The sequence below is a fragment of the Anolis sagrei genome, chromosome Y (genome assembly GCF_037176765.1).
Source record: "Anolis sagrei isolate rAnoSag1 chromosome Y, rAnoSag1.mat, whole genome shotgun sequence".
Classification (NCBI taxonomy): domain Eukaryota; kingdom Metazoa; phylum Chordata; class Lepidosauria; order Squamata; family Dactyloidae; genus Anolis; species Anolis sagrei.
The window spans coordinates 13949789-13971991 of NC_090035.1; the positions used below are offsets into that span (position 1 = coordinate 13949789).

The following is a 22203-nucleotide window of genomic DNA, read 5'->3' on the forward strand; positions in this document are numbered from 1 at the left end:
ACTAGGAGAAAGGGTTTATATATCTGTGGATCAACGAGGGTGAGACAAAGGACTCTTGTCTGCTGGAGCTAAGTGTGACTGTTTCAACTGACCACCTTGATTAGCATATAATGGCTTGACAGTGCCTAGAGCAAACTTTTGTTGAGAGGTGATTAGGTGTCCTTGTTTGTTTCCTCTCTGTTGTTGTGCTGTTGTAATTTTAGAGTTTTTTAATACTAGTAGCCAGATTTTGTTCATTTTCATGGTTTCCTCCTTTCTGTTGAAATCGTCCACATGCCTGTGTATTTCAATGACTTCTCTGTGTAGTCTGACATGGTGGTTGTGAGAGTGGTCCAGCATTTCTGTGTTCCCTTCCGAGGGACAGATTTCTCTCACTTCCTGTTCTCTCAGTTCCGTTAACTGATTAGTTTGCAAGTCAGCTGTTTGTAACTCTGGAACTTCCCATATATATCCCAAATTCCTGCCTCTCACTTTATATCGCTCTCATTGCAGCATTAACTTTGTGGTCCCGGAGCACCGCTTAGTGGCCATCGTGGGGCAGGTCGGTTGTGGGAAATCCTCCTTGCTGTCGGCGCTTCTGGGGGAGATGGAGAAGCGAGAGGGGCTCGTCTCCCTCAAGGTATGACCCTAGAGCAGGCCGCTGCCCTGCTTTTTGTAGGAGAAGCGGTCCTTAGGGGGAGAAAAATGTTGGGAACCTGTGGCCGACTGCAGGGGAGGAGGAACAGGTTGGGCCCAGAGAATCTCCACTTGCAGAGATGCCAACAGATGACTTCCTTCAAGCCTGGGTGTCTGTCCTTTGTGTCTCGGCAGGGATCTGTCGCTTACGTCCCGCAGCAGGCTTGGATCCAGAACGCGACTCTGAAGGAGAATATTCTGTTTGGCAGAGAAGTCCGGGAAGGGCAATACAACTGCGTGGTCGAGGCCTGTGCTCTGCTGCCGGACCTGGAGGTGCTGCCTTCGGGGGACCAGACGGAGATCGGGGAGAAGGTGAGGGAGGATTCCTCCTCTTTGGAGCTGACGCCATTGCCTTACCCCATAATATTAGAATATTAGAGACATATGTAAACATACAAACAAGGTGGAGTCCTTTTCTTTTCCCATAGTAAAGGTAAAGGTTTCCCCTTGACATTATGTTTAGTCGTATCCAACTCTGGGGGGTGGTGCTCATCTTCATTTCTAAGCTGAAGAGCCAGCATTGTCCATAGACGCCCCCAAAATCATATGGCCGGCATGACAGCATGGAGTACCGTTACCTTCCTGCCAGAACTATTGATCTACTCACATTTGCATGGTTTTGAACTACTAGGTTGGCGGAAGCTGGGGCTAACACTGGGAGCTCACCCCGCTCGCTGAAGTCGAACTGCCAACCTTTTGGTCAGCAGGTTCAGCAGCTCAGCGGTTTAACCCACTATGTTGCCACGGGGCTCTTTTTCCAATAAGATTGGAATATTAGAGACATATGTAAACATATAAACAAAGTGAAGCAATTGCCTTTCCCAATAACACTATGTTACACAAGTTTTTGTTCCTAGGTCATAAATGTCATTTCCTTATGGGTTCTGTCATAAAAATATGAGAAAGGTTTATGAAACTAACACAACTTTGTTTTTGTGGGACAGCCTACAGAACACTTTGCTATAGTTTTTCAATGAATCTCTCCTTGAGTCTCAACCAATTCAACCTAGTTTTTGGCAAAGTTTCTGGAGTATAGCAGTTACTTTCAAAGTAAGGACTGCATAATTAAACAGGAAAGAACACTTTCAAACCTGGAACAGAATTGTTTTCAAATTTTGTTACAGAGAGTAATATTGGAATATTAGAAATGTTTGTAAACATATAAACAAGGTGAAGTCGTTTCTTTTCCCCATTAAAATATTAGAGGCTTATGTAAACATATAAACAAGGTGAAGTCATTTCTGAAGCTCTCACAGAGCTTCCTGCTTCTATCTTGGCTTGTTTAATACATAAATCAATACGTATTATATTTATTACCCACCTCTCCTCATAACTTGAAGCAGATTACAACATAGCCAAAATCAACATGCTGTCCTTATGTTTATTGTTCTTGGTTCTCTGCAAAACAGGAGATTCAACTTTCTCTGCTTCTGTGTACAGACAGTGTATTTGCTTTTCAGCGCTATCTTATCATACATTGTGAATCTTCCCTCTTTGGCAGATCTTTTGGCCTCTATAGGGCCTGAACAGGAACCCAAGCATCCCTAACCCCCTTTCTCTTGTTTCCTTCTTTCCTTACAGGGTGTAAACCTCTCTGGAGGCCAGAAGCAAAGGGTCAGTCTCGCTCGGGCCGTCTATTCGGATGCCGACATCTACCTGCTGGATGACCCTTTGTCGGCCGTTGACGCTCACGTCGGGAAGCACATTTTCGAGAAGGTCATCGGACCAAAGGGGATCCTGAAAAAGAAGGTGAGTGGGGCCAGCTTGTTTCTGCTAACTCGCATAATAGGGAAATGGCGAATAGGGCCATCCTGCTCCCTAGTTGAGATTTTTTTGAAGTTAGTCAGAGATTTCTCATGATGGGTATCATCCATTTGTTCGTTTCAGGTAGAAACTCTCTAAGCGCAATACAAGTTGTCCTTGAGTTGCAAACATCTGACTTAGATAAACAACTCATAGATAAGAACAAGGCTGAGACAACAGGAAGTTAAGATAAATTTGCCCCTTGGAAGGAAGGGAAATCTGCTCCAGAAAGAGTTTTTATTCTGTGGAAAAGGGGTCTCCATTGAAGCCTTGCCCCTAATCCTTGTTTCCACAACAAGCTAAATTTTTAAAAATCCAATTCTCACCGGGATTTTGAAAAAGTGAGGTGGTTGTAGTTCAGCCTTTGATAGTGCCTGTACCTGATCTCTTTGGGGATTCCGGGCCTGTTAGTCATTCTGATGACACCCGGGATTCTAGGTCTGCAAGTCAGCAGGAGAGCCAGCAAGAGATTTTAAGCCCTGAAAATTAGCGGTCTGTGTCTGAAGGCCACATTCCTGAAAGGCAGTTCGCTTGGGAAGCAAGATCAGAAAGAGATCTCTGCTCAGAGGATGAAAATGAAAGTGCAGGTGGACAGACTAGTGAGCAGTTAGATAGGTGATTTACATTCCATCAACATTGAGCTTCTCGGGAAAGTTCATGAAGGTCAAGATGCCTATTAGCCAATAAGTCCTTATTGATTTCCCAGGGGAGAAGGCGTGATTTTCTCTCTATATTAGCTAGTCCAGCGGATGGATCCATCAGTCCAGGCAACGTTGTGAGTAGAGAACTACTCACTGCCAAGTCAAGGGGTTTCTAGTTTGATGTTCCATGTTTCCTTTTGTTCATGTCTCATGCTTCCAAGTTTTGAGGACTGTTCCTGAATCTCATGTTTTGGATTTATTCTGCTTTCATATTCCTGGTTTTTTGATGCTACTCGTGTACTATGATTTCTGTGGATTATTGCTAATATTTCAACTTTGGTTTTTATATTTTTTGGTTTTTTATACAATGAATTGTCTTTCATATATATTCTTCAATAAACTGCTTTGCTATTTTACCTTGGACTGGAGTGTGTGTTAAGTACAGAGTGAAGAGAGAGGGGGCCAGGGACAGTTCCACCTTGTCTCCTGTGCAGTTCTAATAATATAATATAATAATGTAATATAATATAATATATTGTTTATGCATATAATATTTATGATATTATAATGCAATGCAATAAATTACTAACATGATATTATAATTATATATTTATGTTGAGATTAACTTCACAATTCAGCAGCAGATCAGTTGCACAACTTCAGCGGTTTCCAGTAGCTTCTTCCGGCACAGTATTTTCAGTCAACTGCTCCCACAAACTGCAGTCACTCTGGAACTCTTTTACAGACACTTGAGCACATGCCCAGTCATTGTCAGTTTTACTATTGTTTTCCCCCGGTCTAGATGACATTACAAATTTACCACAGCACACAGTAATATCTTGTCTTAGCAGACAGGTTTTTTAAATAAATTACATAGAGCCTTCAACAAACAACATCACAGCACAAGGAGAAATATACACTGTACACGACTTCCTTATATACAATTCTATACAATTACACATAGCAATCTCTGATTGGTTCCCAACTCATTACCCTAACCCAGACCCAGGATTACATCATTCAGAATCACCTGGACTAGGCCAGAACACATTCCCCAAATGATTCCCTATATACAGTTAATGCATGACTCAGCATTTCCAATAGAATCCCATTAGCAGTGCATGACTCAGCTATATTACATTACAATACGTTGTAAAACCTGACAATTTATATTACATGTAATATTACTAATAATATTACAATATAATGGTATAGTACAATATAGTAATATTTAATACTGATATTGTACTATGCTAATAATATAATATATTGTATGTATGTATATCTTGTAAGCCGCTCTTCGTCCCCTTCGGGGTGAGACGGGCGGCATATAAATGTCGTAAATAAATAAATAAATATAAAAGTGGCTCTCATCCTTGGAGTGCAACAGGTAGAATCTTTTGAACAGAGGTACAGACAGCAAAACAAACTTTTCAGGGGCCTTAACCCTTTCCTATGCTATTGGACTGGATGACCCTTTGGGTCTCTTCCAACTGTAGGATTCTGTGGATCTTTATTATTATTATTATTATTATTATTATTATTATTATTATTGCAGCCTGTGAAACAGGACTTGGAAGGGAAGGTCAGCTTGACGTCTTCCAAATATGAGGCAGACAAAGCCCTCCCAAGCCCTCTGCAGCCACAAAACTGAACCCACCAAGTTGCTGGTCATGACATTCCTCCTGCTGTGTCCTCTAAAGTGCACTGTCTCAGTCTCATGGGTTCCCCAACCTTCCCCTTCCAGACCCGGATCCTGGTGACGCACGGGGTCAGCTACCTGCCAGTGGTGGACACCATTATCGTGATGGCTGAGGGCAAGGTCTCCGAGATGGGCTCCTACCAGGAGCTGCTCCAACGGGACGGGGCCTTCGCGGAGTTCCTGCGGACCTTCGCAAACGCAGAGCAGAGCAGGGAGAGCGATGGTGAGTTTCTCTGACACTTGAGAAAGGGAGCACTGATCTTCCTTTCTTTTCATTCCTTTCTTCACCTTCTTTTCCTCGCTTTCTTTCCTTCCTTCCTCTTCCATCATTCCCTCCCATTTCTTCCTTCGTTTCTCTTCCATAATTCCCTCCCATTTCTTCCGTCCCTCCCTTCATTTCTTTTCCATCCTTCTCTTTTTCTCCACCTCCCACCCTCCCTCCTTTCCCCTTCTCCTTCTTTTTCTCTTCCTTCCGTCCTTCCTTCCTTCTTTTCCCTCATACGTTGTTCATGTTGATTTCCATTTTAATGTTTACATATATTTAGGTTGAATTTATAGTGAGGCACTTTGAGTCTATTATTAGAGAGATAAAGTGGGATACAAATAATAATAATAATAATAATAATAATAATAATAATAATAATAATGTTTCTATAGACCACCTACAAAACATCTTATACCAGTTTCTGTATACCACCTATAAAACATTTTATAAAAGCTGGAATGTGTCCAGAGGAGGGCGACTAAAATGATCAAGGATCTGGAAAACAAGCCCTATGAGGAGCAGCTTAAGGAGCTGGGCATGTTTAGCCTGAAGAAGAGAAGGCTGAGAGGAGATATGATAGCCATGTATAAATATGTGAGAGGAAGACACAGGGAGGAGGAAGCAAGCTTGTTTTCTGCTTCCTTGGAGACGCGGAACAATGGCTTCAAACTACAAGAGAGGAGATTCCATCTGAACATGAGGAAGAACTTCCTGACTGTGAGAGCCGTTCAGCAGTGGAACTCCCTGCCCCGGAGTGTGGTGGGGGCTCCTTCTTTGGAAGCTTTTAAACAGAGGCTGGATGGCCATCTGTCAGGGGTGATTTGAATGCAATATTCCTGCTTCTTGGCAGAATGGGGTTGGACTGGATGGCCCATGAGGTCTCTTCCAACTCTTTCATTCTATGATTCTATGATTATACCTAACACCAGAAAAACTCTCAAAAATTAACAAAGGTAGAACTGATGAGAAATGTTGGAAATGTGGGAGAAGCACAGGAAGTTTCATACAGATGTGGCGGAAGTGCAAGAAAGTTAACGATTTCTGGCACCAGATTTATAAAAAGATAGAGTCAATCCTACAGATAAGTTCAAGTTCAAAATGGAGTACTTCCTACAAGGGATTACAGATTTTAAAATGGGGAAAAATACAAATAAGATATTTTTTTTCTATCTAAAAACAGCAGCTAGGATTAATTTGGCCCAAATATGGAAATCCAATGAAATACCTACGGTCGAAAGCTGTCTCCTAAAAGTCTGGGATATTATGAACATGGACTTCCTTACACAAAGACTAACCTATAACGATGTACAAAGACATAGAACGAATTGGGGGAAACCCATGGAATTTCTAAAAAAGGGTAATCCAGAATTTCATATTCTAGAGATTTAAAAGAACCTCAAAGGCCTAAACAAAATCAATCCGAGGGCAGAAGAACAATAGGATTATTGAAAAGAGTTGGATTTACAACCTAGAGGAATCTGGAAGTAACAACGCCAAAGACTCTTTGTTTTTCCTTTTTTTCCCATCCATTTCTCCCTTTCCTACTTTTCTGTAATGGATTGTTCCCACATTTTTTTTGGTAATATACTTTTTTTGTTTTATTATATTATATATTATTTATCATTCTTTCTTTTAGCTCTGCTTTTTAGGGAGACTCTTATTCTCAATAAAAATAAATTAAAAAAAAGAAGAATATAGTTTCCAGGGTTTTAACTGTTTATTTTTTTAACACTGTTCATATTTACTTCCATTTTAATGTTGTATATATTTAGGTTGATTTTATAGTGAGCCACTTTGAGTCTATTTTTAGAGAGATAAAGTGTGATACAAATAATAATAATAATAATAATAATAATAATAATAATAATAATATAGTTTCCTGAGTTTTAACTGTTTATTTTTTTAACACTGTTCATATTTACTTCCATTTTAATATTTGTATATATTTAGGTTGATTTTATAGTGAGCCACTTTGAGTCTATTTTTAGAAAGATAAAGTGGGATACAAATAATAATAATAATAATAATAATAATAATAATAATAATAATATAGTTTCCTGGGTTTAAACTGTTTATTTTTTAACACTGTTCATGTTTATTTCCATTTTAATCTTTGTATATTTTTAAGTTTTTAAATTATATTGTATTGATTTTTATTGTGGGCAGCTTTTGAGTCTTTTTGTTGAAAGAGAGATAAAATAAGACAAATAATAATAATATTGCTTTTAAGTGTTTTATCCGTTTATTTTGTTATATCGTTAATATTTAATTCTATTTTTCACATCTTCATATATTTAAGTTGGTTTTGTGGTGAGCCGCTTTGAATCTGTTTTTTAGAGAGATAAAGCGGGATACAAATAGTAATAATAATAACAGCACTATGTAACAAAATGTGAAAAAAATGTTCTGTTTCTGGTTTGAAAGCATTATTTCCTGTTTAATTGTGCGGTCCTTACTTTGAAAGTAGTTGTTCTACTCCAAAAACTTGGTTTTTGTGGCTGCCACAAACTAGGTTGAATTGGTTGAGACTCGATGAGAGACGAATTGAAATTATTTATTTATTTATTTACAGTATTTATATACCGTAAATAAATAAACAAATAAATAAATTTTAAATTAAAAACTGTAAAATGTGTAAAAACTATAGTAAAATGTGTTGCTGCTGCATCATGTCCCTCCCACAAAAACAAAGTTTTGGCAGTTTAATATTTTTTTCCATGTTTTTGTAATAGAACCAATTAGGAAATGACATTTATAACCCAGGAACAGAAATCGTGATACAGAGTGTAATCCCTCATTCCTTGCCGCTCTTCCTGTGGCTATAAGTGATTTTGGCTCTTTCCCATCCTGACGCACATTGGGCATGTTTGCTTTTTTGATGCAGGTGCAAATAGTCCAGCCGCCAAGGAGGAAAAGCACCTTGAAAATGGAATCATTGCCAATGACGGACCTGGGAATCCCCTGCTCAGGTAGGCCTTTCCTTCTTTTGCTTTGGGAGAGAAAGAAACCAGCCATATGGAGTCCAGTCTCATGCACTATTGCATCTAAGCTGCATTTCAATGTTCAAAACCCTGAAACCAAAAAAAGTATTTGCTGTCAAATGTGATGCAAAAGTCGCCTCTTTGTCATTTGGCCATTGCAGTTTGCTATTTATTTATTTATCATGTCAGGAGCAAGCCAAACAGTTGTATTGCATTTTTAACCAACAAACCAACAAACAAACAAAACACAAAGTTTGCAAGCTTGGTAGTTGATTAAATGTCCTTTGACCAGTATCTGGCAACTTGGAGTGCCTCTGGTGTTACTATACAAAAGGTCCTCCATTGTGCGTGTAGCAGGGCTCAGGTTGCATTGTAGTAGGTGGTCTGTGGTTTGCTCTTTTCCACAATCGCATGTTGTGGACTCCACTTTGTGGCCCATTTCTTAAGGTTGCTCTTCATCTCGTGATGCCAGAGCGCAGTCTGTTCAGCGCCTTCCAAGTCACCCAGTCTTTTGTGTGCCCAGGAGGGAGTTTCTCATCCGGTCTCAGCCACTGATTGGGTTTTAGCCTGCCACTTTTGGACTCTTGCTTGCTGAGAGTATCTCTGTAGATCTTAGGAAGCTGTTTCTTGATTTAAGACGTTGGCATGCTGGCTGATATCCGAACAGAGGATGGGCCAGAGATGTCAATGCCTTAGTCCTTTCATTGCTGGTTGCTACTTTTCGACAGATGCCAGGTGGTGCAATACCATCTAAACAGTATAATGTCTCCAGCGGTGTTGGGTGTAAACATCCTGTGATGATGCAGGATGTCTCATTAAGAACCACATCCACTGTTTTAGCATGATGAGATGTGCTCCACACTGGGCATGCATATTCAGCAGCAGAGTAGCAAAGCGCAAGGGCAGATGTCATCACTGTGTCTGGTTGTGATCCCCAGGTTGTGCCAGTCCGCTTTCATATGATATTATTTCTAGCACCCACTTTTTGCTTGATAATCAAGCAGTGCTTCTTGAAGATCAGAACACAGTCCAGAGTGACTCACAAGTATTTTTGTGTGCTGCAATGCTCCAGTGGGATTCCTTCCCAGGTCATTCTCAGAGCTCAAGATGCTTGTCTGTTCTGAAAGTGAAAAGCACATGTCTGTGTTTTAGATGGATTAGGAATTAGCTAGTTTTCCCTGTAATAGGTAGTAAGAGCGCTTAGAGCTTCTGTTCAACCATTTCAAATCTCCCTGCTTAAGCGGTGATGGCACGATCGTCAGCATAGATGAAATTGTCTGTCCCTTCTGGTATTTATTTTATGAAGGGCTTCCCAGTCATCTATAACAAAGTAATATTACAATATAATGGTATAGTACAATATAGTAATACTTAATACTGATATTGTACTATCTTGTAAGTCAGAGCACAGTCCAGAGTGACTCCCAGGTATTTGGGTGTGCTGTAATGCTCCAGTGGGATTCCTTCCCAAATAATCCCCAGAGCTCAAGATGCTTGTCTGTTCTGAAGATGAAAAGCACATGCTTGCATTTTAGATGAATTAGGAATCAGCTAGTTTTCCCTGTAATTATCAGTAAGAGCACCGAAAGCTTCGGAGAGCCTCTGTTCAACCTTTTCAAATCTCTCTGCTTGAGCGGTGATGGCACGATCATCAGAATAGATGAAATTCTCGGTCCCTTCTGGTATTTATTTTATGAAGGGCTTCCCAGTCATCTATTTATTTATTTATTTATTTATTTGCGACATTTATATGCCACCCTTCTCACCCCGAAGGGGACTCAGAGCGGCTTACAAAGTATATATACAAACAATATATTATTAACATAGTACAATATCAGTTTTAAATATTGCTATATTGTACTATATCAATTATATTGTAATATTATTAGTAATATTACATGTAATATAAATATGCAATTATAATATCATATTATTATTAGTAGTTTTATTATATTGCATTACATTGTAATATTATAAATATTATATGTATATACAATATATTATATATTATATTATATTATATTATATTATTAGAATAGCACAGGAGACAAAGGAGACTCAAGTAGAGCTTCCCTAAGGTTCAAAAAGAGAAGTATTCATGTGTGTTTTTATTTTATTCCTTTTTTAAAAAACCAAAGACAGCTCAGCAACTCCTCCACATTCAGCAGCGAAGCAGGGAAGTCCCTTCCGCAAAACAGCACGACCGAACTGCAGAAAGCCCCTGCGGCAGCAACAGAAAAGAGCGCCTGGAAGCTCACGGAAGCCGATACGGCCAAAACTGGGAAGGTGAGGTTTGAACCAGGATCTATCCCAAACAAAGGGAATTGTTTAGTTTCTGAGATAGTTTCCTTATACTACTGGAAATATGTGGAAACATAGACTCCTAGAGTTGGAAGGGGCACCCAAAGGCCATCCTGTCCAACTCCTTTCTGCCAGGAAGGAAGGCACCATCCAATCCCTCCCAACAAATGGTCATCTGACGTCTGCTTAAAGACCTCCAGAGAAGGAGAATCTCTGCCAAGATTGAATAGGAAGGCACCCCAAAAGTCATTAATTCGTGGATAAGAAATCACTGCGAGGAGGAGATTGCACTTGGATGCGAATGCGATTTGACACCACTTTAGGTGCCATGGTTCCATGCTACAGAGTAATTATTATCATTAATAATAATAATAATAATAATAATAATAAAATAATAGGGGCCAAGGGTGCACGTAATAGTTTGCCACTCTTTTAGCAAAGGAGGCCAAAGACCCAGACTTCAGAGGCATTGAGTTAAAGTGGTGTCCAACTGGATTCATTCTGCAGTGTAGATTCACCCTTACTTCAGGAAAATCACTGGTTTGCATCCTTCCTTATGAAGCCGAGGAAAGGGTCCAGCTTCTGTCTTCCATGTTTGTTGTGACAGTTTGAAGAGCTTGGCCTCCAGGGAGGTGGCTTTGGCCTCTTGGAGAAATGATTCCCAGCGGCAAGAAGGGCAGGCATTAAAAATAACGTCGCTGTCCTTTTAAGAGATCGCACTTGACCCTTGTGTTTGGGGTTTTTTTTTAAAAAAAAAAGATGCCATAACCTATGTTAGACAGTATTTGTTCCTGGGTTTTAAATATCATTTCCTCATTGGTTCTATCCTAAAAACATGGGGAAAGTTTATTAAAATGCAAAAAAAAAAATTGTGATAGGTTTTCAATGACTATCTCGTAGAGTCTCTACCAATTCAGCAGTGGCAGCCACAAAAACAATGAAGTTTCTGGAGTAGAACAATAATAATAATAATAATAATAATAATAATAACTTTATTTCTACCCCACCACCATCTCCCCAAGGGGACATGAGGCCAAGCCCAACAGCACATCAGTAAAAACAAAACAGCAAGCAAATAAAACAGTACAATTAATATAACTTACATATAAACAATAACACAGAGAATTTAAAACCTTATGAAACAACTACTTTCAAAGTAAGGACCGCACAGTGAAACAGGAAATAGCACTTTTCAACCAAAATTCACATTTTGTTTCATAGTGTAATCCAACCCAAGGCCCATGCTGGGAAACTATTAAAGAGCGTGGTCTCCACTCCCCACTGTGTTTGTGTCAACGGCAAGCGGCTTGCCTTCCTTTGCAACTCCTGGAAAGTCTGGAGCAGAGTCTGCTGGCCCCGGACCAAGTTTCCGCTCCGAAACGCAAGGCTCTTTTAATCCCCTTTTTAGTGCAAAAGGGCAGCAGCAGGCGTTTGCCTTTCCCTGCGGAGACGCAGCAGAGGAATCAAGCAGGCCTTCCTTTTGCTCCCGAAACATAGCCCTCTTTCTCTGTGGCTTCCAGGTCCTGCAAACCCTCCCTCCCTCCGCTCTGGTGGCACAGTGAAGGCTACGATTCTATGGTTCTATATTGGGATTGTTATTGTTGTTATTACTATTATTATTATTGTTTTAAGCAGAGGCTGGGTGGCCATCTGTTGGGAGGGATCAGATTGTGTCTTCTTTTATGGCACAATGAGATTGCACCCTTGGTCCCTATTTTATTATTATTATTATTAATAATAATAATAAGCAGAAACCAGATGGCTATCTGTTATGAGGGATCAGATTGTGTCTTCCTTTATGGCTGAAGGGGGTTGGGACTGGATGGTCCTTGAGATCTCTTCCAACTCTAGAATTTGATGGTTCTATATTATTATTACATTATTATATTATATTATTATTATAACGGCACCCCATGCAGTTGTGCCAGCCACATGACCTTGGAGGTGTCTATGGACAACACCGGCTCTTCGGCTTAGAAATGGAGATGAGTACACCACCCCAGAGTCAGACATGACTGGACTTAATGTCAGGGGACAACCTTTACCTTTTATATTATTATTAATCAGGGGTTGGGGTGGTCATCTGTTGGGAGGAATCGGATTGTGTCCTCCTTTATGGCACATTGAGGTTGCACTGGATGACCCTTGGCCCCTATTGTTATTATTATTACTATTATTAATAATAATAATAAGCAGAAGCTATATGGCCATCTGTTAGGAGAGATTGGATGGGGGTCTTTCTTTATGGCACAATGGTGTTGGGACGAGTGTCCCTTGGGTTCCCTTCCAACTCTAGAATCCTATCATTCTATATTATTAATATTAGTATTATTATTAACCAGGGGTTGGGTGGCCATCTGTTGGGAGGGAGCAGATTGTGTCCTCCTTTATGACACATTGAGGTTCCACTGGCCCCTGTTGTTGTTGTTGTTGTTGTTATTACTACTACTACTATTACTATTATTATTAATAATAATAAGCAGAAGCTAGAAGGTCATCTGTCAGGAGAGATCGGATAGAGTCTTTCTTTATGGCCCAGTGGTGTTGGGATAAGTGTCTCTTGGGTTCCCTGCCAACTTTAGGATCTATCATTCTATATTATTATTATTATTATTATTATTATTATTATTATTAAGCAGGGGTTGGATGACCATCTGTTGGGAGGGATTAGATTGTGTCTTCCTTTACGGCACAATGGGGTTGGGCTGACTCTTGTCCTTCCTCCTTCCCTCCCGCAGGTGAAGCCAAAGGTCTACTGGGAGTACATGAAGGCCACTGGTCTGTGGCTGGCCTTCCTGAGCCTCATGCTCTTCCTGTGCAACCATGTGGCCTCCCTGGCCTCCAACTACTGGCTCAGTTTGTGGACCGACGACCCTGTTGTCAACGGGACCCAGCAGAACACCGACCTCCGCCTGGCCGTCTATGGGGCTCTGGGATTCTCCCAAGGTCGGTTGGTCTCTATGTCTCCCTCCATCATCTCCTCTGCTTGGCGTCCGCACAGCACAGTTGATGCAGTTTGAACTACTGCATGGCTCAATGTGGTCGGATCCTGGGGGTTGCAGGGAATCATAGAATCCCAGAATTGGGAGGGACCCCCAAGGCCATCCAGTCCAACCCTTCTTCCATGCAGGAAAAGCACAATCAAAGCACCCCCGAGAGATGATCACCCGGCCTCCAAAGAAGGGTCTTCCACCACACTCAGAGAGTTCCACTGTTGAACAGCCCTAAGAAACTCTTCCCAATGTTCTGGTGGCATTTCCTTTCCTGTCATTTGAACCCACGGCTCCATTGAAGCCTAGCCCACAATGCAGCAAGCTCAAGCTTTTGTCAAACTACAAGTCCCAGGATCCCCTTGCACAGAGAAAGTGCGGTTAAAGCAGTGTCAAACTGCACACTGTTGATGTAGCTTTCAATACTGGTAATCAGATACTGGTAACCCTTGTTGGGCGAGTGGGCTTGTTAACCAACAAAAACACAAAGACCAATGTTATTACAATAACACATATATATTTAATATATATGTGTTACTGTGATAATTTTATGTTGATGTTGTTTTTGTTAATTTATGTCATGCTGTCTACTCTGTTTGTTTTGGTGATGTTACTTGGTAACCACTCTGAGTCCCTCTCAGGGAGATAGAGCGGTATATAAATAAAGTATTATTATTATTATTATTATTATTATTATTATTATTATTATTATCTCTTCCATAGTAGGCTTTTCTTTGTAGTAAACCAATGTGGTTTCACTATTTACAAGAACAAGGCTTCCATAACACAAATGAAGTTCTTTATACTTCCTTTTTTGCTTCCACACTGGGCTTCTTTTTCATGCAGATAAAGAGCTTCGCTCTCACAGAGCCTCTTCTCAGACCGAACTTATGCAGGTGCTTCACACAGTGGCTTTACACACAGCAAGCCTTCACACTGGAGCTTCACACTTGAGCTTTACACACGAGGCCTTCAACTTGGGGCTTCCTTTCATTCGGCCTTCACAAACTGAGGCCTGCGCAATGGGTTAAAGCACTGAGCTGCTGAGCTTGTTGATCGAAAGGTCGCAGGTTCGATTCCGGGGAGCGGCGTGAGCTTCCGCTGTGAGCCCTAGCTTCTGCCAACCTAGCAGTTCGAAAACATGCAAATGTGAGTAGATCAATAGGTACCGCTCCGGCGGGAAGGTAACGGCGCTCCATGCAGTCATGCCGGCCACATGACCTTGGAGGTGTCTACGGACAATGCTGGCTCTTCGGCTTAGAAATGGAGATGAGCACCACATCCCAGAGTCAGACATGACTGGACTTAATGTCAGGGGACTACCTTTACTACCTTTACAATATAATATATTGTATTTACTTGTTACTTGTAAGCCGCTCTGAGTCCCCTTCAGGGTGAGAAGGGCGGCATATAAATGTTGTAAATAAATAAATACTGAGGCCTACTAACACTGAGACCTACATCACACTGAGGCCTTTCTCCCACTGAGGCCTTCTCACACTGAGGGCTATCTCAGACTGAGGCCTTTTTCACTCTGAGGCCTACTCATAGTGAGGCCTACTAACACTTTAGACACTGGCCGTCCCCAACTTACAAAGGACTCCCTTTCTCTCTTTCTCTCTCTCCCTGGCTGTCAGGGGTGGCTGTGTTTGGCTACTCGATGGCGGTCTCGGTGGGAGGTCTCCTGGCCTCGCGGCGCTTGCACCTGGGCCTCTTGCATAGCGTCCTACGCTGCCCCATGGGCTTCTTCGAGCGCACGCCCAGCGGGAACTTGGTCAACCGCTTCTCCAAAGAGATCGACACCATCGACTCCATGATCCCGCAAGTCATCAAGATGTTCATGGGCTCCCTCTTTAATGTGGCCGGTGCCTGCGTCGTCATCCTGCTGGCCACCCCGCTGGCCGCCGTCGCCATTCCCCCCTTGGCCCTGGTCTACTTCTTCGTACAGGTAGGAAGGAGGGCCCCGCCAGTCAGGGATTGTCAGCTGCATTAAGATCACTCTGACCAAAAGGTCATGAGTTCGAAGCCAGCCCGGGTTGGAGTGGGTTTCCAACCAATTGTGTAGCCTGTTGTCAACCTTTGCAACCCGAAAGACAGTTGCATCTGTCAAGTAGGAAAATTAGGTACCACCTTAAAGTATGGGGAGGCTAAATTAACTAATTTATGAGGCCATTAAAAAAAAAGACTCCAGCAAGCACTCCAGCAAAAAGCATGCGGGGAATGCGGAAGTACTTCATCAGTGTCGTAGATGGACGATGAAAGCGACCACTCCCCTGGCGGCCAGAAAAAGTTAAATAGCCTCTGTCTATGTCTGTATATGTTGTATGTCAAAATTGGCATTGAATGTTTGCCATATATGTGTACACTGTAATCCGCCCTGAGTCCCCTGCAGGGTGAGAAGGGCGGAATATAAAAGCTGTAAATAAATAAATAAATAAAAGTATGGAACATGCTTTTGTTCCTGGGTTGTAATTACCATTCTTTCCTAATTGGTTCTATCATAAAAACATGGGAAATTTTCATTAAACTGTAAAAAAAAAATTGTTCTTGCTGGAGGGACATCCTACAGCACATCTTGCTATAGGTTGCTGTAAGTTTTTTGGGCTGTATGGCCATGTTCCAGAAGCATTCTCTCCTCACGTTTCACCTTCATCTATAGCAGGCATCCTCAGAGGTTGTGGGACGTCACAACCTCCAAGGATGCCTGCCATAGATGCAGGCGAAACGTCAGGAGAGAATGCTTCTGGAACATGGCCATACAGCCCAAAAAACTTACAGCAACCCAGCGATTCCGGCCATGAAAGCCTTCAACTGCACATCTTGCTATCATTTTTCAATTAATATGTCTCAACTAATTCAACATAGTTTGTGCTACCAAAGTTTCTGGAGTAGAACTACTACTTTCAAAATAAGGGCCGCACAATTCAACAGGAAACAACACTTTCAAACCAGGAACAGACAGTTTTTCGAATGTTGTTCCAGCGCTTCTATGTGGCGACCTCTCGGCAGCTGAAGCGCCTGGAGTCGGTCAGCCGCTCCCCGGTCTATTCACACTTCAACGAGACCCTGCTGGGGGTCAGTGTCATCCGGGCCTTTGCCGAGCAGCAGCGCTTCGTCCAGCAGAGTGACCTCAAGGTGGACCAGAACCAGAAGGCCTACTACCCCAGCATCGTGGCCAACAGGTGAGATTTGGGGAGTGGGGGGCTTCGGGCAGCCATAGGCGGGGTTCTGGATCCAGTTGATTCTGCCTTGAAGGCCTGGCTGTGCTGCCATCTTCTTTTCTCTGTCTCTTTCTCTGCAGGTGGCTGGCCGTGCGGCTGGAGTCGGTGGGCAACTGCATTGTCCTCTTCGCCGCCCTCTTTGCCGTCATTGCTCGCAATGTCCTCAGCCCTGGCCTAGTTGGCCTCTCCATCTCCTACTCCCTGCAGGTAGCGCTCAACAGGGGGCTATTATTACTATTATTATTATAATTAGAGATATTATTATTATTATTATTTCCTACTCCGTGTAGGTAGCAGTCAACGGGGGATATTCGTGGTAGTATTTTATAGTTTTATAGGGTATGTTTATTGTTATATTGATTTTATTGTTATGTCTATGATGCGGCATTGAATTTTTGCTGGAATTTGTAATTTATTATTTATTTGTATATCCCCTTCTCAACCCCAAAGGGGACTCATGGCAGTTCACAGTGTTGTAAGCCGCCTTGAGTCCCCTGCGAGTGAGAAAGGCAGGGTATAAATAAAGAAAATAAATAAATAGTATTTTTATTTTTGAGTCTCCTACTCCCTGCAGGTAGCAGTCAACAATGAGCTGTTGTTGCTGCAGTTGTATTATTATTATTATTATTTTACTGACACAAAAGCACAGTATCTCACAGCAAATGAGATCTATATGCTGGATTTTGTATCACAAAATCACAAGTCGAACACTTCCCAAGTGTCTAGGACTGTATGATGTATTTTTGAATGATGTGCACAGATCCAAGTAAGGTGGCCTTTTGCATTTGACAGATCGTGATTTTGTTGATGTTTATTGTTTCCAAATGCCGGCTGAGATCTTTTGGCATGGCACCCAGTGCGCCCATGACCACTGGGACCACCTGGACTGGTTTATGCCAGAGCCTTTGCAGTTGGATTTTGAGGTCTTGATAGCGGCTGAGTTTTTCCTGTTGTTTTTCCTCAATGCAACTGTTACTTGGAATGGCGACATCAATAATCCAGGCTTTTTTCTTTTCCACAATCATGATGTTTGGTGTATTGTGTTCGAAAACTTTGACAGTCTGGATTCGAAAGTCCCACAGTATTTTTGCATGTTCATTTTCCACGACCTTTGCAGGTTTATGATCCCACCAGTTCTTTACTACTGGCAGGTGGTACTTGTGACATAAGTTCCAGTGAATCATTTGGGCCAAAGAGTTGTGCCTCTGTTTGTAGTCCGTCTGTGCAGTTTTCTAGCTGAGGATATGGTCCATGATTTCATCAGCTTCCTTACACAGTCTGAATTTTGGGTCATCAGCTGATTTTTTGATCCTGGCATTGGTTCTGATGGCTTGCTCCTGGGCTGCAAGAACCAGGCCTTCTTTAATAATTGTTATTATTATTATTATTGAATGTCCTGCTCCTTGCAGGTAGCTGTCAACAATGAGCTATTAGTAGTAGTAGTATTGAGTCTCCTACAACTTGCAGGTAGTGCTCAACAAGGCGCTATTATTATTATTATTATTATTATTATTGTTATCAATATCAATATTACTATAGAGTTTACTACACCCTGCAGGTAGCTGTCAGTAGTGGGATGTTATTATTGATATTATTATCAACATTAGGTTCTTGTGGGTTTTTTCGGGCTATAGGGCCATGTTCTAGAGGCATTTCTCCTGACGTTTCGCCTGCATCTATGGCAAGCATCCTCAGAGGTAGTGAAGTCTGTTGGAAATAGGACAATGGGTTTATATATCTGTGGAATGGCTGGGGTGGGGCAAAGAGCTCTTCTCTGCTGGAGCTAGATGTGAATGTTTCAACTGACCACCTTCATTAGCATTTGAAGGCCTGGCTGAGCCTGGGAAAATCTTTTGTTGAGAGGTGTTAAGATGTGCCTGTTTGTTTCCTCTCTGCTGTTTTGCTGTTGTAATTTTAGAGTTATTTAATACTGCTAATGTCAGGAGAAATACCTCTAGAACATGGCCCTATAGCCCGAAAAAACCCACAAGAACCTAGTGATTCCAGCCATGAAAGCCTTCGACAATACATTATCAACATTGATTACTTACTTACTTAGAAGCTTTTAACAAAAACAAAACAAACAAACTTTCAACAGTGGGCTGCTGTTGTTGTTGGTGTTAATGTTGTTATTGAGTCACCCCCTTTCTGCAGGCAGAGGGCAGGTGGAATAATAATAATAATAATAATAATAATAATAATAATAATAATAATAATACATTTTGGGGTCGGGCTGCTTGAGGAAAACCTTTTTGAGCAAGAGCAGCTTGCAGTCACTTTATTTCAGGCATCAGTGTATTAACAGTTAGGAGGGAAAAGCAGTATTGTTTTCAGGTAAAATCTGGTTCCCAGATGTATGTATCTGTGTGTGTGTGTGTAAACTGACAAGGAGCAATGGGTGTATTTCAGGAGTGATTTAGTTATGTCTTCCTACATTTTTTTTCTTTCTCTATGTAATTTTGTTGATATTGTTTGATGTTTATGTATTGGTTTTATTTTGCTGCAATATGTTGTCCGGGCTTGGCCCCATGTAAGCAGCTCCGAGTCCTCACCGGGGAGATGGTGGCGGGGTATAAATAAAGATTATTATTATTATTATTATTATTATTAGGTTTTTGTGGGTTTTTTCGGGCTATAGGGCCATGTTCTAGAGGCATTTCTCCTGACGTTTCGCCTGCATCTATGGCAAGCATCCTCAAGCATCCTACCTCTGATTTATTTATTTTTTATTATTATTATTATTATTATTATTACATTGAAGGCCATTGGATTAGATGGCTTGTAAAACTCCCTCCAATCGTGAGATCTCTCTGGCGATCCCTCTCTCTATCTCCCAGACAAAACAGAACTATAAACCCCAAAAGCATCCTTTGCAAACCTCTTCTCTCCTTTGGCAGATCACCACCTACTTGAACTGGCTGGTGCGCATGTCCGCGGAGATGGAGACCAACATCGTGGCCGTGGAGCGGGTCAAGGAGTACTCCGAGAAGGAGCAGGAGGTACGTTATACTCAGGAACGGGGATCATGGGAGACGCAGTGTGGCAACATCTTGGAGGCCGCTGTGGGTCTTGCAAACTCAGGACACTTCCATTGGGACAAAGAAGACAGTAGCATTTCTTTCCTCCTTTTTGGCTTTTCTTAAGCCATAGCACCCCCGTGTGGCTAAACCTGGACACTACAGTATTTTGTTTATATATTTTCTAATTTTTTCTGTCCTCCCCATAAGAAAAGGCAAAAAAAAAAAAATTATGTTGAAGGGTTATCTATTGATCTACTTGCATTTGCATGTTTTTGAACTGCTAAATTGGCAGAAGCTGAGTCTACCAGCGGGAGCTCACCCCGCTCCCTGGATTTGAACCATCAACCTTTCGGTCAGCAAGTTCAGCAGCTCAATGGTTTAACCCGCTGTGCCACTGTATATGTATACACACATATATGCTATATATAGAATATATATGAATATATAAAATTAGTAGTAGTATCTTTATGCTTTGCATGTTTTCGAACTGCTAAATTGGCAGAAGCTGGGTCTACCAGCGGGAGCTCACCCTGCTCCCTGGATTTGAACCACCAACATTTCGGTCAGCAAGTTCAGCAGCTCAACGGTTTAACCCGCTGTGCCACTGTATATTTATATGAGTATATACACACACATATATGCTATCTATAGAATATATATGAATATATAAAAATTATGAGTAGTAGTAGTATGTTTATGTTTATGTAAACCCTGCTTTTTCTCTCCATAAGGAAACTCATAGCATCTTATACATATACTAGCCGTCCCCTGCCATGCATTGCTGTGACCCAGTCTGTGTAATATATATTTTGTGTGCGTATATGTGTGTGTACGCACATATATGTGTGTGTGGAGCCCCCGGTGGCGCAGTGGGTTAAAGCACTGAGCTGCTGAGCTTGTTGATCGAAAAGTCGCAGGTTCAATTCCGGGAGCGGAGTGAGCTTCCGCTGTCAGCCCTAGCTTCTGCCAACCTAGCAGTTCGAAAACATGCAAATGTGAGTAGATCAATAGGTACCGCTCCGGCGGGAAAGTAACAGCACTCCATGCAGTCATGCCAGCCACATGACCTTGGAGGTGTCTACGGACAACGCTGGCTCTTCGGCTTAGAAATGGAGATGAGCACCACATCCCAGAGTCAGACATGACTGGACTTAATGTCAGGGGACTACCTTTACCTTTACCTATATGTGTGTGTACATATTTGTGTATATGTGTGGTTGCATATATATATGTGGGTTTGTACATATGTTGTAATGCCATTTTTGGTTTTTTTTGGCTTTTTAAGTCCCTTCTGTTGTGTTTTTCAGTGTGTTTATGAGTGATGGTCATTCATTGGCCTGAGAGGTGTCTTGTGTCCAAATTTGGTGTCAATTTGTCCAGTGGTTTTTGAGTTATGTTAATCCCACAAACGAACATTACAGTTTTATTCATATAGATTCCTCTCTCCTTCCTCCATCCTCCTTTTCTTTCTTCCTTTGCTTTCTTCTTTCCTCCCTTCCTCTTCCTTTCCTCCTCCTTTTTCTTCACCCTTTTCCTTCTCCCGCCCTCCTTTTCCTTCCTCCTTTCTTCCCCTTCCTTCCCTCCTTCTTTCCTTCATTCCTCTTCCTTTCCTCCTCCTTTTCCTTTACTCTTTTCCTTCTCCCTCCCTCCTTTTCCTTCCTACTTTCTTCCCTTCCTTTCCTCCCTCCTTCCTTTTTCCTTCCTCTTTCCCAGGCGGAGTGGCGCTTGCCAGGGGCTTCTATTCCGGAGGGTTGGCCCCTCGAGGGTCGGGTGGAGTTCCGGGGCTACAGCCTGCGCTACAGAGACGACATGGATCTGGTCCTGAGAAACATCACCATCACTATCAACGGAGGAGAGAAGGTGAGCTTTTCTTTAGGAAGGGGAAGCGACAGGGCTTGGCCTCCCTTTGACCTCCCCTTGACCTCCCTTTGACCCTCTTCTCCCCGAAGGTGGGCATCGTGGGTCGGACCGGGGCCGGGAAGTCCTCCCTGACGCTGGGCCTCTTCCGGATCAACGAAGCGGCCGAAGGGCAGATCCTCATCGACGGGGTCGACATTGCAAGCATTGGGCTCCACGACCTTCGCTTCAAGGTGACCATCATCCCACAGGTGAGGAGCGGAGACCCAACAAAGGGCAGCCATCTCTCTACACACCGGCCTAGAGCTACAGACATCTAACTTACAAATGACTCAGAGTTAAATACAGGGCTGAGACAACAGGAAGTGGGGGGAATCTACCCCTCGGAAGGGAAATCCACTCATAGAATCATAGAATCAAAGAATTGGAAGAGACCTCATGGGCCATCCAGTCCAACCCCCTGCCAAGAAGCAGGAATATTGCATTCAAATCACCCCCGACAGATGGCCATCCAGCCTCTGTTTAAAAGCTTCCAAAGAAGGAGCCTCCACCACACTCCGGGGCAGAGAGTTCCACTGCTGAACGGCTCTCACAGTCAGGAAGTTCTTCCTCGTGTTCAGATGGAATCTCTTCTCTTGTAGTTTGAAGCCATTGTTCTGCGTCCTAGTCTCCAGGGAAGCAGTTGTTATCCTGGAAGAGTTGTTATCAGGGGAGAAAGGGGTCTCCACTGAAGCTTTATCCCCAATC

At 42.2% G+C, this 22203-nt stretch overlaps 1 protein-coding gene across 2 annotated transcripts in view; it reads left to right on the forward strand.

Annotated features, from left to right (window-relative positions):
• Positions 1-22203, forward strand: part of LOC132782084 (multidrug resistance-associated protein 1-like) — a 75683-nt gene that overhangs the window by 47943 nt on the left and 5537 nt on the right. Inside the window, exons 16-28 of one of the 2 annotated variants that reach the window (XM_067461374.1) lie at positions 493-619; positions 811-987; positions 2257-2424; positions 4867-5044; positions 7971-8055; positions 10206-10353; positions 13107-13314; positions 14996-15306; positions 16341-16540; positions 16660-16786; positions 19477-19578; positions 21313-21459; positions 21549-21707. In XM_067461374.1, the coding sequence (XP_067317475.1) occupies positions 493-619; positions 811-987; positions 2257-2424; positions 4867-5044; positions 7971-8055; positions 10206-10353; positions 13107-13314; positions 14996-15306; positions 16341-16540; positions 16660-16786; positions 19477-19578; positions 21313-21459; positions 21549-21707 (2137 nt within the window). Of the gene's footprint in view, positions 1-492; positions 620-810; positions 988-2256; positions 2425-4866; positions 5045-7970; positions 8056-10205; positions 10354-13106; positions 13315-14995; positions 15307-16340; positions 16541-16659; positions 16787-17142; positions 17154-19476; positions 19579-21312; positions 21460-21548; positions 21708-22203 lie in introns of those variants that run through there. The other variant, XM_067461375.1, reaches the window with a different exon arrangement.